Source organism: Gallinula chloropus (assembly GCF_964237585.1).
Source record: "Gallinula chloropus genome assembly, chromosome: 2".
NCBI lineage: Eukaryota > Metazoa > Chordata > Aves > Gruiformes > Rallidae > Gallinula > Gallinula chloropus.
The window spans coordinates 129,908,955-129,925,404 of NC_140086.1; the positions used below are offsets into that span (position 1 = coordinate 129,908,955).

At 40.0% G+C, this 16,450-nt stretch overlaps 1 protein-coding gene across 1 annotated transcript in view; it reads left to right on the forward strand.

Moving 5' to 3' along the window:
• The window catches only part of RAPGEF5 (Rap guanine nucleotide exchange factor 5), a gene marked incomplete at its 5' end in the record, with an annotated part of 154,282 nt that overhangs the window by 111,874 nt on the left and 25,958 nt on the right, over positions 1–16,450 (forward strand). The window contains 5 exons of the mRNA XM_084280501.1: positions 8,828–8,921; positions 10,915–11,059; positions 11,764–11,861; positions 12,476–12,506; positions 13,459–13,537. Of these exons, the coding sequence (XP_084136627.1) occupies positions 8,828–8,921; positions 10,915–11,059; positions 11,764–11,861; positions 12,476–12,506; positions 13,459–13,537 (447 nt within the window). The remainder of the gene's footprint in view (positions 1–8,827; positions 8,922–10,914; positions 11,060–11,763; positions 11,862–12,475; positions 12,507–13,458; positions 13,538–16,450) is intronic.

Here is a 16,450-nt window from a genome sequence, read left to right on the forward strand (position 1 = left end):
TCTCCTCAAGTACTTTGGGAGATGCTTGATGCATACAAGGAGCTGCTGCCTTCAGTAGAGAGACTCTGGTGAGAACTTCACATGTGCGTTAAAATACCTCCATTTACTGTAAAGTGAAGTTTCACTGCATGGAAAGCTCCTTTGGTTGCAGTAATCAAGGGCTTTTTTATTTTTTTAAGCAAAAAGTAGCCGTATCTTAGAGTGACTGCTATAGGCAGTATTTCTAATACTTCAGAATGTATAAGGCGTAGTGAATTTGCCCAATAATTTCACATGATCCTGGCCATTATAGCTGCACATGAATCACCAGGGTTCACTCCTACCTGGGGAAAAAACCCAGAGCTTCAGATTTCTATGTGGAAAAATTAGTGCCTCGTTAAAGCTTGTCTAAGTTTGACATTTGCTCTCTGCCTGTGGTTTCAGGGCTTTTTGTCCCTCAAAGAAAGTATGAAACTGCTTCAATACATGTGATAGCAGCAACTGGAATGCAACTTTAGGAGGATCTTTGACCTTATCAGACAGAATGTGTTTGATTCATTCTAATAAAAAAATCCAGTTGTACAGGTTAAAAATCTTGCCTGTATGTATTTTCTTTTTCTAACCTAATGCCAGAAATAAATGGGCTGCTCTGTATTCCTTTGTGCATTGATTTCTCAGTGCTTCGGTGGTTAGATGACATAACTACTGTAATTGTTTTAATACATTAGCAGCAAATTATATATCGATGTTCTTTTTTCCATTGACCTTTCTTCCTCAACACAATTTTCATCTCTTGCTTCACGCTGTGTCCGCAGTGGCATAGAATTTTTAGAGGATTTGATTTTGAATTAAGGGCTAATCCTGCAGGGTCCTGAGCGCCGTTGGCATCTGCTGAATGCAAGGGAGATTTAGGAGCACTCAGCCTCCTCTCAGGCGCGAGCGGTGTCTTGCTAGATCGGGTAGTAATGATAGCAGTTTGCATTTACTGTTTGTACTCTGAAACATCCTAACGTTTTTAGTAAATTGCTGTGGAATTACAGATTATTGAGAAAGTCCTGTCTTTGAAAAGAGTCACCCTCGAATCGCTTTTCCGTTTCTGCAGAACAAGCAATTTTGTGATTACAACTGCAGCTCTCTGGACGTGCCTTTGCGTTGCTGAGAGGTTTCAGAGTGTTGGGTAGTGGTCTGTGAGCCAAAACATGCAAACCCAAAAAAAATCTACATGCAGCAGTGTCTGTCTCGAGGTGTGATTATTGTTTTTCTCATTTTACAGAAAGGAGTAAGGAGGGTGACAAGAATTTATCAAGCTTAGGAGCTTTCAGCACTGAGAGGCTGAAAAACTTAAAAAGGGTTTTGCTGTAGCCCTCATTTAGTTTAATTTGAACTCAGCGAGCGAATATTTAAAATCGCAAGAAAAGTCTATTCCCTATAGAATAGTAAGTAATCAGCATCCATTTTACTGAGGCACAGGGAGCTCCTCTGTCTGCTTACCCAGCTGTAACCCCATCTCATAGGGCTGCTCTTCTTGATGACTGTGAGAAATGCAAGTTTTAACTGTTTCTGAGAAATGGTGGTGTTGCTATAACCCATCAGTGAATATTTTATTTTAAAAAATATCTATATGATGTGCTTTGAAGTCACAAGATGCATTAGCATTAGTGAGCCCAGCCTTTCAGTCATACCCAGAGAGATAAAAACCCCAAAAGATTCAGTTGATACTGATCTTGTGGTTTGGTTTGATTTGGGTTTTTTTGCCCCCAAATAAGCTCTGGAGGACGAGCCTCACTAAACGTTAGGAAGTGGCTGGTCCTGCAAGGTAGAGATGATGCAGCAAATGTAGAGGAGAACAACTTTGAAGTTGTCAGTGATTTTTAAATTTGTAATTCTGGCTAATACTAGTAAGTGTATTAACATAAGGAGATGTCGGGAGCTGACCATATGGTCATCTCATCGTCTGCCATAATCGCAAATGGGAAATGGCATAGCTGAAGAATTAAAAAATTTGTTGTATGTTGTCTAAAATGCATATATTTCTCTTTCCATTTTCGTCTTTTGCAAAAACTACCCCCTGCCTCCCCCCAAAACCCCCGAACAACCAAACCCACTGAAGTGGTCTCATTGCAGCACAAAACTCAGTTTGCATTGATGTTGAGCAGTACGTGCGTGGCCCCCATTCACATTCTGTGTTGCTGGGGTTCCTGCACGTTGACCGCCAGTACATCATACTCTGGTTCCAGCATGCTTCAGGATGAAGAAGATTTCCTGGTCTCCTTGTGTGTGTGGTATGTTTCTGAAAGATAAATGGAACAGGGAGGCCATTTAGCGATTTCCTTGGCTTGGAAAGCAGGGACTTTAGAGACTACTATTTTTAATTCAGCACATGAGTTTTCATCCTTTTACTCGTTTAATCATTTCATACTCCTAGTGAAGACCATTAGTGCTGTGTAGCATGAGTGAGGGCTGCTGAACAGGTGATAGAAAATTGCTGTAAGAGTAGTTTCAACCTATGAGTTAACTGTGAGTTCTGGTGTGTTGTTCATCCTGGCAATCTTGCGCCCCTCCCCAATCTCTGTACAGGTTTGGCCTCCTCCAGCAAATCCGTGGAGAAAGCTGAATAGGTACTTTGCATAAAGTAGAAAAAGCCTTGCATTCCAGCACTTTATCTATATTTTCTTATAATCCGATTTAGCGTGGAATGCAAGTCTGAAAACCCCTTAAATCTTTCTGTAAGTCTCGCGCAGCCATTCACGATGGATTTGTACAGTGCAAAGTGGAAGAGAATGGTGATAAGTTTAGAAAAACCCAAACAGATTACTTGTTTTTCTTTGCAGTTTAACAGATTTCACTATCATTTCCCTCTTCCCAGCAAACAGTACGTGACATGCATGACCTGCAGATAAAGGAAGTTAGAGCCTTATAAGCACAGTCTGTATGTCTATACTTCTCCGTATAGTGGAAGTTACCTTTGGTAAAGCATGTCATTATAACAAAAAAAGACTTATATATGGAGTATTTAAAATCCTGTTGGTTGCTTTGTTTTGCATAGCTTTATTTTTTCCTTATACTTAAATAGGCATGTAGTGGAAAGAACATGGAAACAGAAATGCTATAGATTGCAAAGATTAGGGTCTGAACAGTTGCTCTGTGAAGTCTGATATGACAAAGAGAATGGTTCTCCTCATCTCAGCAATCATGGTTTGTCACTGAATGTGGGAAGATTTGTTTGGCTCATTCTTTACCCATTTGTTTTTGTTGGTAGCCATTGAGAAGCAGCAAAACAAAAACTTCAGGATGTAACGGGGTGATCAGAAAACCAGGACACACTGGAATTTGTCTTCCAGTTATCTCTTCTTGTGGGTATAAAGGGATTAATGACTCAGGGCTGGCATTAAGAATAATTGTATCTGGATTAGCTGGACAGGGTGTCTAATATTAGCAATATAGAGCAATAGTTATATTCTGAGTACAGTTTGAGCTGTTGAACATCTTTGTAATGTAAATGTGTGTAAAGTATTGTTTCAGCTGTGTAAAGGCATTGGTTGGTGCACATGTGTACTAGTAAATATGTGCATATGCAAACTGCTGGGTGGGTAGTTGGAGAGATTTATCTATCCATAACTCTGCAGTATTATTCTACTATTCCTTTACTCATTCCATGTGTTAGCTAAACTGAAGTATTTGCTTTTCAAAAACTGTCCCCAGATATATTTAATAAAAAGCATTTAACTTTTAATCCATTTGACAGAGGTGTTTCCTGCAGATTAAGTCTCTTCTCTGTTTTTGTGACAAGTGATTAATGTGTGACTGCTCCACTGGTGCCTTGTACCACTGTGGCAGGTTAAGAAAATACTCAAATTTGAGAAGAGCTCACAGGTGTCAGACCTGGCAACAGCATGAAGTGTACCGCCTGTCCTGATTTGTTAAACGTGCGTCACGGACCGTTTCTCGCTACGGGTCTCTATGCATTTCTGTCCTAAGGCTTAGTGATTGATACCCTGCCTAGAGAAGAGGGTGGAGAAAGGAGAAAAGAAATGATTGAAAAATCAAATTTGGTGTGTAAATCCACGTGAGAGAACCATTCTACCCTCCTGGTATTTACAATTGTACCATCACATTGAGTTAATATTTGTAGAGTTGTCCTCTGGGAGAGAAAGGGTATGACCTGGTTAGAGATGTAAGTGTGCACATGGAAAGCACCAGGGAATCCTCTGAGATTTTTAAGTGTGTGTGAAATATATTGTGTTGTTTATCCAGATACATAACTGCTTACTGTCTCTGGGCCTTTAATAAATCCCCTTCTTTACCAAATACACCATCATTGCTGTTGGCTGTCATCACCATGACATGCAATGTGTACATGCCATGCATTTGCAACTTCTCATGTATTACACTCTTTCCATCCCTCAACCACCCTGAATGTATCTTGCAGAAGGGCTTTTAAATCACAGAAAGATGGGAAGAGCTTTATGACTGCTCTTGGTAAATCTGGTGTCCATCTCGCCTTATTTCACCTGGGGAAAGGAGGGGGGGGACACACAGCCCATGAGAAACTCTCAGCAGAAGCTGGTGTGAATTGATTATTCAATAACAAACAAGCACATTGCCTGCTTTTTATTATTTTTATGCCTATGGTAGTCACACACATTTGGTGTGGTGAGATTACTGCCTAAGGCTGCCCCTGAACAGGAGCCCGTTGAACTCGTGCTGGTTCTGTTGCGTGTCTTTAATGAAGCTTTAAAATGCTTGAAATCATCTTTGAAATGAAATATTCCATAGCTGCAAGCAGACTGCATACTTTGTAATAATTGCTTAGCCAAATAAAGGAAAATTGTGAGGAACAAAGAAAAATTAGATTGATGGCTAGAAGAAAATGATTAAATAAAAAATTCATGAAGAGGAGAAATTAAAAAAGAAAAAGCATAGCATCACAGGCTTTTGCACAAAGACTTCCCTTCCAGTGGGAGCTTTTCTGACTATTACCGTGCATTTATTTTCTCTGTTTGCTACATATACTAGAAAAACTTCTTCTGTGGGAATAATGGGAAAGATATAAATCTGTGCAGAAACTGGGACACAGTAAATTTTAAAAGCAGAGGTATGCATTTCACTGCCAGTCCAAGTTGGGGGTATGATGCACTGTCAATAATTAATGATCTGACTGGAATTCCTTTTTTTTTTTTAAACTCCTAAATCAACTGTAACTAAAGAGAACACCCCCCCCCCCCCCCGAAAGACTTCTCTTCATGATTATCAGTGCAGCTTGTACACTTAGAGCTCTTCCTCATTTAATTTACTGCTCTTAGTATGAATAATTTGCTGTGAATAAATTCTCTCATGGTTAGCCCTTCTCTCTCTGTTTGCAGGTTAAGACCAGCAAATCATTATTTTTGGACATGCATTAATGTCTGGAAGTATCTGAGAAGTCTGCAGTTGTTTTGAACATATTATTTGTGAAGAATCACTATGCCCTCAGGTTTTGTGTCCTTGCTATGGCATGAGAAAGCATCCTGGAATGGTTTTAAATTACAGTGCTTTTAGGATGAAAATACAGGAGATATTTACAGTGAACAATAGGACTTTAGGGAAATGCCTACATGCTAGTGCAGGCATTTAAAAATATGAATATTATTGTAAAGTCTTTAGGTGTTGCTGGTAATAGATATTTAATCTAGCAAAAGCACTTTCCTTGCTTACTTGTTAAAGTAATTTAATGGATGAGTGATGCTATTAATGGACCACATGTAGAATTCAGACTTCTTTTTGTTCAAAACATTCCTTTAGGGTTTAAATTTCTAAACAAGTTGAGAGGCAATTTGAAGAGGTCTAGCCTATATACAAGTGATGGGAATAATAATTTATGAACTTTTCTTTTTCACACTATCATTTCCACTTAATTCAGAAGATAAAAGAAATCATTGTGTGTAAATATGTAGGACTTAGGTTGGCTGAGTGATATGCCATGTTTGGATAAGGTTGTTAGAAGACAGAGACTCTGAATAGGTAGATTGAGTACGCAGAGATGGAGATGAGCAGAGGGCATTAAAACAGTTGTAAGCTATCTGAAGAAACATACAAACCTAATTTTACCTTTGGTAATTTTTTTTTTATTGAGAAATGCATTGGTAATATCTGTAGCATAGTGTTTCTTGAAAAAAAAAAAAAGTAAAAAGGCAAAAAACCCAACTCATGGCAAAGACCAACCTTTCTTCCCACCCCAACATTTTGGGATGCTGGAAGAATTGAAGACAGACATCTGGAAAACAGATGATCAGGTAATAAAAATAAACTTCTAAGCTGGTATTTTTATACCAGTTAGTACAATAAAGTGATGCTATTTTGAACAGTTGCAGAAGTTCATTGATAAGTATTGCTGTTTTGCTTCAGCTAGTACTTCATTTCTTTTTTGAACACATGACCATGTATTGCTGAAAATCGGGTGTCATCTACACAGTGTAAAGAGCTGGGAAAGTAATCTGTTGTAAACATCTCTCTGACTTTGTGAGCATCACTGCAGGGTCATACAGTTTAGCAAAGGACTAGAACGTGATTGTTGACTCCAAGATCAGCCATTTCCAAATAAATGTTTGTGAAACCTCCAGCTTTAATAGCTGCATTGTATCATCCAGAAGATGTGCAACAGAATGAATAGATGACCTTTCAGATAGAGAACAAGCTGTTCAGAATGTCTTTCCATTTACTGAGACAAAATATTCTTTCTATCCAGAGATAATACTTTCCACCCTTTTTAACAATGTTGGTGAAATATAAGGAGTTTAATTGTTTTGTTTCTGAATGCAGGGGGGTTCAGCTATGCATCTTTAGCTCAAGACTCTTTCTAGACCATCTGCGTGAAATGCATTGATCTAGCTAGATTTATTTATTTTTTAAAGACAATTGAGGTACTTTGAATCCCGTGCTCCCAGGGTGGGATGTCATTAGCTATCCATCCATGTGATATCCACATGCTGCCTGGCTTTGAATGATATACGGATGAATTCTTATTGCCATCCTGCACTGCAGCTATGGGGTCAATAATTTACTGACAAAGGAGGTCTAAGGCAGCTGTAACTGAAATTGGTCTAAATTATTGTGAAATTGCAGCCAGCCTTGGTGTGAAAAGCTGCTGGGATGCTCTCAGTTGCACGCTTGTACACAAGCACTAACTTGGACTGGAACAGATCACTGACAAATAAAGAGCAAATCAGGCTACAGAAATCAGGGCTCAGCTTTATCTTTCTCGTGTAGTATGGTTTGGCCCTTAGACTTTGTAGTTGCAAATTCACCACTTAAATCACAACCAAATAATTGGTTCTAACTCACAACAATCAGTTAGACTGGTAAGGTATTTTTTTGCTCTGCAATATAACCAAAATTATTTCAGTTGGTGTTCAGCCCCCATCTGCGTTCCTGTTCTTACCTGGTAGTGCAGGTGGTGCAAACCTGTTTGCTTGTTAAAGGGGTGTCCTGGGTTTGGCTAGGATAGAGTTGGGGAAAAACCACAACAAAGGAAAGCAATAAAACTGCTGGAATTCAAAGGAATCCAATTAACAAGAACCCCTCAAAACTTGAAGAAAATCTTATGTTTTGGGGAAGAAAAAAACCAAAGCCACCCAAACACAATTTTATTTTGGGATTGAAAAGACCAGTATAGTTCTCTTGGCTATTTGCAAAAAGCTAAAGATTGTGTGTGTGAACTACATCTCACATCATGTGTGAGTAGCTAGTAAAAAATTGGAAGAAAATTGGTTTAAGAATTGTAGAGTAATTTTCAGCTAGAAGGGATCTGTCAAGGCAGCAGGTCTAACCCCTGCTCAGAACAGGTCCAGTACCAAGATGCTCATCAGACCTTTGCTCAAGCAAACCCTGAATATACCTGATGTTGGAGGTTTTTCAGTCTATCTAGGCAGCCTGTCCCAGAAGTTGATCCTCCTGAGAGGAGAAAGGAAAACCGAAACCCTTTCATCTAGACAAATACACCTTTATTGCAACATTCGATGGTTGCCTCCGACCATTTTGCTGCACACCTCCAAGGAAAAATCTGACTCAGTTTTTACTCTGCCCCTGACCACCATAAGCCTACCCTAACCCTTCTCATCCTGGAGCAAACCCAGTCCTTTTAACCTCCTGCTGTTTGCAGTAAAGGTTTGGGAAAATCTTAAAACCAGTGTGGCGTGGGAATGAGGAACAAGAAAGTTAAGCCTGAGATCCAAACTGGCCCTGCTGTTCATCCAGACAACCTGAGGTGCTACAACTGCAGTGGGTGGAGATGGTCTGTTAGGAAGTACCTTCAGCCTGGTTTTGTAACGCTGATAGAAAGCAGGTGGAGAAAAGAACTTTTCAGAATGTGATTGGAGAATAGCCTGAGAGAAAAGTTCTCAGCCCTTAGAACGATGCCCACAGGACTAACCAGATAAAGATTTGAATATGTTTATTTCATAATTCTCAACTGCAGTTGTTTTCTCTCTCCTATTCATCAAGAGTTTTTTTCTCTCAATTTCGACGTCAGCTTAGGTGGTGGAAAGGGTGCTTTGCAAACAGCAGAGCCAGCCAAGGTGGTGGTGTTTGTGATAAGGACTCTGACCTGTGTCTGAACTGTGGCTGATGTCACACATATGTGTGCTTGTGAGATCTTTGGGAGCTGAGGATGTGTTTGTTAAATAAAGGATCTGACCTCTGCAGTGGCAACATGTTATCAACTGTTTGAAACTCACAGTTTGATGTACTCTGTATATCTTGGGCCTTTCTTGCTGGAAGGAGGTCCTGTTTCTGCCATGCATACTGACAGGCGTAGATATTCTTCTCTCACTAATGTATTGTACCTTGGGATTTTTTTTGTCTTCCTCTGCAGAAACTCTCCTGGATGACTTCCTTCTCACCTACACAGTCTTCATGACGACTGATGACTTGTGCCAGGCACTTCTGAGGCAATATCCTTTTATTAAGTGCAGTTGCACCTAGGTTTATCTATTGTCAAGCCTTATATCACATGCAATAAACTGCATGGGATAATTGGTTTGGCACTTTGTTTATTGATATTATTCAAATTCAAACCTGTGTGATTATTTTGGGGTTGCATGTAAAAATGGTGTGAAAAGAGAAGAGGCATTTACTATGGCATGTGTGGAAGGTGGACTGCACCTGAGATTTTGGTATCACACCCCAAGAAACATATGAACAAATAAGGGAAACTTCAGAAGAGAGCAATGGGATTTACCAGTATTCTAGGAAGCAAGACCTACAAAGGACTGAGAGAATTGGGGTTGTTTTTCTGAATTAAAAAAAAAAAAGGGGAAAAAATATAAATGAGACAATCTTTCAGGTACCTTAAGACAAATGGGAGAATCTGACCCCAATATTGATGCCAGATGGGACAAGAGGCAATGAAATTAAATTGCTGTAAACCGGTTTCATGTTGGATATGAGGGCTTTTTTTTTTTATTTTTTTTTACATTAAGAAATGAAATACTGGAATGGAAAATGTGTGAGACAGCAGAATCTTTTATATTGGAGAATATTAAATAGAAACTAGAAAATGTATTTCAAAGATCATACATACATAAGCCTCTCTTAGGGTGGGCTTGGATGGACTAGTTCAGCTGATCTTTCAACGTCTCTTCTCCAGCCCAGTTTTCATAAGATTTTATGGTACTTGGAATTCGTTTCAAAATCTCTAGCTTCCCAAAATTCAGGTTATATTATTTTTAAACTCAAATGGGTTGTGGTGGAAAAGATTCAAACTTGAAACATTAAATCCAAATTTGAATATAAGTTCCCCTAATTAGCAGGTGCCTGTTAAATGTCATTCACCTATTAAAGGATTCAGAATTTGCATGGCTGAGGAATCAATGAATAGAAAATTCCTGCCCTGAAGTTGATGTACAAAGTTAAATCTGCCCCATAATAAACAAGGATCCAAATCGTACAGGTGTATTGAAAGAGATGCCAAACTCAGAGCAACAATGTAATCTTATGTCTGCTGTTTTTATTTGAAGATAAATAAACCTTTATAACTGTTACTGAATAATATTTAAAGTGACCTATCCAGGCCCATATGTTAATTCTTAGAATGTAGTACATTTCAGGATACATTAAGAGAAAAAAAAAAAGAAGAACATTTTACAATCTCTGCCCCTTTTTATGATGTGATATAGTTGTGCAAGTCTGACATCCTCTGAGATAAAAGAATTTTTTCTTGTATTTCCAATTATTTCCATAAGTTATGGAACACTATTTGAATGAACTTATAGCTATAAAATAAACTTCCTTTTCTTTTCCTTTTTTTCTCTCTCTCTCTTCCCCCCCCCCTTTTGTGGTGAAAACATAATCTTTTTACCTAATAAAAGAAAGAATAACGAAGGGACAGGAACAATGTACAAAGTGGGTATCATCTGTCATTTGGTGTTTCTGCTTTGTGAATAGAGAACAATGGTGGAAATAGATTCTTTCACCTTTTTTTTTTAAATTTTAATAGTGTTATTTCTGCAGATAGTGTAATTTGTGCAGGGAAAAAGAAACAGATTTCCTATGCCTGGCTTTTTTTGTTGTTGTTAATGATGCATTGTCCTCATTCCTGCAGACATTGACGTTGGCATCGGTGTGCAGGATAAAGGTTCATTCCCAGTTCTGTAGAAAAGATATGACTCAACATTGTATAATTCCTTTTGAATTGATTTTACTTTTATAGACTCGCCTCTCTAATCTTTAACGGAAAAAAAAATCCTCTTGGCACAGAGGACGAATTGACATTTCTATTACTGAGGATTTCATTCCAAAAAGTTGATGAGACTCCTAAAGCTCCAAAAGGGATAAAACATTTAAAACTGAGCAATATAGTGAAAAAAAAAAATCTTTCATTAGCAAATGAAGTGATTGCAAAGTCTTTTCCATAATTTAATTTAAGTGAGACCTTATTATTTGTTCCTTAACCTACCGCACCTATTGTGCCAAGAATCACCAAGGGAAAGAAGACGACTCTGATGTGTCCTGTAGGAAACGAAAAGTCTTGCATTTGGTGTCTCAGTGGACCTCTCTCTACAAAGACTGGTTACACGAAGATGAGCATTTAAAACAATTTTTAAAGGTATTGACACAGTTTCTGTTGCATTTCAGCACAGTTTAATTAACATACTCTAAAAAGCCCCAACAGCAAACTCCATAAAGCATAATTTTTCATAATTAAATTTTCTCCATGAAGTCTATAATATAAAATGATTTACATGTGTCTTCCTTGAATGCCCTAGAGATAGTCGGCTTGAATAGAAAATCTGTAATGTGAGTACAATCAGTGTCAAAATCATTACTTTCAGTTACGAGACTTACAGAACTGCTGTAGCAGTTTGCAAGTAAAGAGTGTGTTGTTCATTTGTAAGATACATCCACTTAATTAAAAATGGATGCAAACATGAGGAAAAGTGAAGGAGAATGTTCCCTGTTTTAGAAGACTTAATCAGATGAACCCATTTGTTATGATTTAGTGATGATGGTGAGGTATGTTCTCACACCTCAGAATGTGTTCTTTTGATGTAACCCAGATTTCACATAACAGCCACAAGTGCCATTTTAAATCTCCCTGTTTGCAGACAAAGGAGCGTCAACATTTTTGCCCTCTCACTCGGTGACCATATAAAGAGTGTTTCTCCAAAACCAGGCTGCATATTGACCAGGAATATGATGATGAAATTTCTTTCAGTAGGCTAGTGCCTGAACTGATTCAGACTGCTGATGTGATGCCTTAGATTTATGTTTGAGTTATCAGATGTTTGCACATACTGTTTTATTTTGTAGACGATATACAGGAATGTGCTAGATGACGTGTATGAATATCCCATTCTTGAGAAGGAACTGAAAGAATTTCAGAAGATACTTGGGATGCATCGTCGCCAGTAAGTATTGATTATATTTGTGATTAAGTCTCCTTTTATTTAGAGTGCAATTTATTTTGGTTGTCATCTTGCTGTAATTCAGTAAAGTGATGAGTGGTACAAGTACTATATTCATTTTAACAAATCATCTCTTTAAACTAAAGGTAGATTATTCAGGCTTCTCTGATGTTTATTGGGTGATGTGTGTGGTTCAAGTCACTCTCAGCAATTTTGGTTGAAATGAGTTGAGTAATACTTTGTGGAAAGTATTTTTAAAAGATACTTCATTGGCACATCTTTCCAACAAAGGGAGTTTGTTTCTGTTGTTTGGCTATTGGGGAACTGGACAGAACTGTGTCCCCAAGGGTGACCCCGACTGCTTACCTTGTCGCCCAAGCCATGCCTGCTCACGGGCTGGCAGTGCTGCTTTTCACTACATCGAATGTGTGAGTTGCAGAGGTGTTTTCTGGGTGAGCCAGACACCCTTGGTTTTCCCTGAAGGAGCTGTACAGTCATTCTTCAGTGACCATTTAATGTTTAAAACTTTCTGATACTGTAAACATTGTAATAGGTAAAACTTCCTTTTCCTAATCTTTGACTCAAAAGAATAATTGGGATTTTCCTTTTTGTTTCAGCACTGTAGATGAGTATTCACCTCACCGAAAGGTAACCCAAACCTGATTGTTGCTGGTTGCTAGATAACTTAACATTTCACTTTCTTCCCCTCTGTCCACTTTTCTCTCTTTTCTTGGCTGCTCAATTGAAAGTGACTAGTGCCCAAAAACATGACAGGGTGCATCAGTGAGGTTGGACTGTCTACGTTGCTTAAGGATTACATTTTTTTTCCTGCCACTACAGCCTGAATATCAGCTGTATGAGCTAACCTGCAGTGGCTGCAACAGTATTAGCATCTTAACAAGGTGCTCTGAAATGTCAGAATTCAGAAGAAGCCTGGGTGTGTCCCCCCACCAGGCTGGAGAGATGTAGCAACCTGGGCAAACCAGGCTGAGCACAAGCATTGACATGGATGTCAAGTAGATAGAGCAAAGGGGGGATTTGTTGTGTCACAGACAGAGAATGAAAGAGAGGAACATGAATCTGTATATTTAACTGGAAGGAGAAGATGCAGCTGGAGAAAGTTGGCATACAAACTGCATAGAAGTGAGTTGCTGTGCTTGTCAAATTTACTGGGCTGAAGCTGAAGTGTGTAATGACCTTAAAACGTTACTGTGGAAATGTGGAAGGCAGAACATGAGATGGTATTGAAACTGCTAAATAGGCTGATTGGTACAGAAGAGTTGTATGTAAGAATAAGTGTATAGGAATAGGCTCGGAACATGACTACAGAGAACCTGGAGTCATGCAGGCTGCTTAGCTTTGGCAAGTCCCACTTCCTCCAGAATCCCCACCTTGGCTGTTATTTATAGAAGCAAGTCCCAGTTTACTGATCCAAGAAGGGGTGGGTGGATTTCCTAGACAGAAACCTTTTTGGCCAGACGTATGGGCTGAATGCTGTGTTCTGTGAATGACTGCTTCATAAAGGGCAAGGGTGCAAAGAGTCACTCTTGTCTTTTCTTTTTTGTTTTTAATTGGTTTTGTCTCTCCCACTCCCTCACAGAATAAGACCTTTTTCCACCAGTTCAGTGTAAAGGAGAACTGGCTGCAGCACCGAGGAACCATGAATGAAACAGAAGAAAGTAAGTACGATTGAATGAGTGGAGGAAAAATCCCAAGCTGTGAAATTGTTTCTCAAGGGCTGCCCATGTAAATCTTTTTTAACTGGCATACAGCTTCAGAACAGGACCTTAGGGCCACAAAAGAAGGAGGGTTTGACTGTGTATGGTTACATTCCTGCTTCCTACTTTGCAGGGGTTCAACAGTGACATGGTATCTCAAGGGGGTTTTGCTCCCTCCAGTTCCTCCAGCAGCCCTGTAGCAAAGCTGCGTGCCTCCCAGGAGTGCTGGCAGCCCATCCCACAGGCACTATTCCTGCACTATTTCATTCATTCGGTATCTTGACCGAGATTTTAGTCATGAAAGGTGAATGAATAAGCCTGTCACATGAAATGGGCCAGGATCTGCTAACTCAGGGAACGCGCCCGAGTTCCTTCTCTCCTTGGAAACGTCTCCATGTGGAGTGCAAGGTGCCACTTCACTTTAATGTCAACCATTTCAAAATGCAATTTCCCTTCATCGTTACTAATGCAATAACACAGTGAGGTTGTCACCCTCCTGTAATGCCTGCACGAGGAAGGAGGCAAAGGAGGAGAAGGACACTGTGTACGCAAGCAGAGAACAGGCAGAAGGACCTCCTACCTGGAAGTCCTGCCCTTTGACGATGTATCCTTGTTTCTTACTGGGAACAAAACTCCGGAAGTTCACTGGGAGTCAGTGTATTTTTAGTGCTCATTTGTGACAGAATAAAACCCTTAAGTGCCAAGTCTTCCTACACAGTACATGCTGCTGATAGATATCCTCTTTCCGTGCTTCAAATATAAGTTTATCTGAGGTTCATGTTATCAAGGCTGCTCCTAAAAATGTAATTTCTGGATGAGAACCCCCACACTCATTCTTAAAAAGTTGGACACGGCTTGTGGGTGAATGGGGAGGGAAGTGTGCTGGCACCAGAGAGGAGACAAGACTGCATGGCTGTGGGGACAGGAAGGGCAGGACCCAGGAAAGCCAGCCCTATCGGTGTTAAAATGTCCCACTCCCTGAGAGCATAAGCCATAGAAGATGATGGGATTGAAGGAATGAAATAACAAAGATAGAGTTGGGGGAGAGCAGAGACAGGCTCCAAGGGTGGACATCTAAGTGTGGTGGAGTGGTGCTGACCAGTGGCACTTGTGGAGGATGGGTCTGTCCAAGGCACACCGAGCCATTTGGCTGGAGGCATTGTATCTCCTAATGTAAGTGTGACTGGGGTGACCTGAGGCCTATGGCTGCTTCTTCCCACAGACATTCCCTCCTGCATCTCACAGGCTCCCGGAAGTGGTGACATGGTCCATGCCAACAGACACCACCGATGGAATGTTGGAAGGGTGCATGGCAGAAATCAGTATGATGGTTGTGCCGGAGGACTGACCTGAGGGTTGATTTAGTTCTGTGTTAAAAGCAAAGGATATGTCAGTAGCCCAGATATAAATTAACATATTGCTGTCATCTTCCCCTCCTGAATGAGGGAGAGGGGCAAACTTCAAACAAATTCACTGTAGGCAAGCTGTGTTGCATGCTGCAAATGGAGGCCAAATATTTTCTGTCACATGTTTTAAAATTTATTTGTCTACCTGGTAGTTTAGAGTGCAATTTGATGTCTCTATCTTTTCATGAGTTATATCCATTCCGAAGAGAGATTCTGCCATAGGATCAGCATCTGATTTACTGTCTGTCAGCAGAGACAGGTTAAGAAAAAATTAGAAAATCAAATTGCTTTTCTTCCCCAAGGTGAAATGTTAAGTTCCTCCTTCCTTCTCATCCTCACTTTTTCTTTATTGCAATACAAAAAGAAAAGGATATTCTCGAGGACAGAGTACTTAACTGTTCCTGGCATGGTCTCAGTTAATGAAAGTGCCCTGAAGCCATGAAGATTTGTAGAACAAGCAAAGAGCTATTGCCACATCTGTCAATAAAAATAACTTTAAAATACAGCATTTCTGGAGAAGAAGAATTTTGTCTTCTACCGACATGGTAGCAGCCTGTGTGCGATGAAAACTGCTAGAATAGATGGAAATGGAAAGTTTAATTCAGCACTGAAGCGAGTATGAAACCAAGAGTTGTGACGATTCCTATTAGCAGATGTAATTTATGAAATATCCATGCAGCTCTGCAGCTCTGTTTCTTCCCTTTTAAGTATGGCAGCTGTATTTCAAAGAACTGGCTACGGCAACCTCGGCAAAACATGTAAACCTAAAATTTTGGCAGGCAGAGAGAGTGTACATCCCTTTTCGTAACAGAAAGTAAGTACTGGCTGAGCTGAGCTGAGCACAGCATTATTGCTGGGAGTCTCCTTTCTAGAGACGGACCTACTCATGGACTTCAGTGGAAGTGATGAGCCCAGGGAATTTCTCCAAACCAGTCGCTTTTAGGTGTGCTGCAAGTGATTCGGGGAAGGAGTTGTCAGAACTAATTGCATTGCTGTTTGGGCAGCCTCTGCTGGTGCTAAAATATTCTGGCAATGCAAGTAGTTTAGATGTCTAGACAGATAAGCTAGTGAGAGTGGTGGAAGACCCAGGGAGCGCTGTTCTTGCAAAGCCTCCCATTCCAGGTGGAAATGGAGGTCCAAAATAATTTCTGCGGCAGATATGAAATATACTGAAAGGACAGTGATTTATCTGAACCTAGAAGGATGGGGGGAAAAAGGGTAGCAACATCTGAGTTTGCAAAGAGGATGTGCATTAGAGGAGGTTGTCCATGACAAATCCTCACAGTAGGCAGTGTTAAATAGATACTGCTGTGGGGTCTTTGTTTCCATTTGCTTGTCCTTCTCATTTCCCAAGGAAGGGAGGTGAGAAGGGGGGAAATGGTGACGTTTATGCTTTAGTTTCATGTCCCTATGGGTCAGGGTGCAGCAGCTGCCCTTCCTGCAGCAGCAGGAGCCAGGCAGCTGAGGC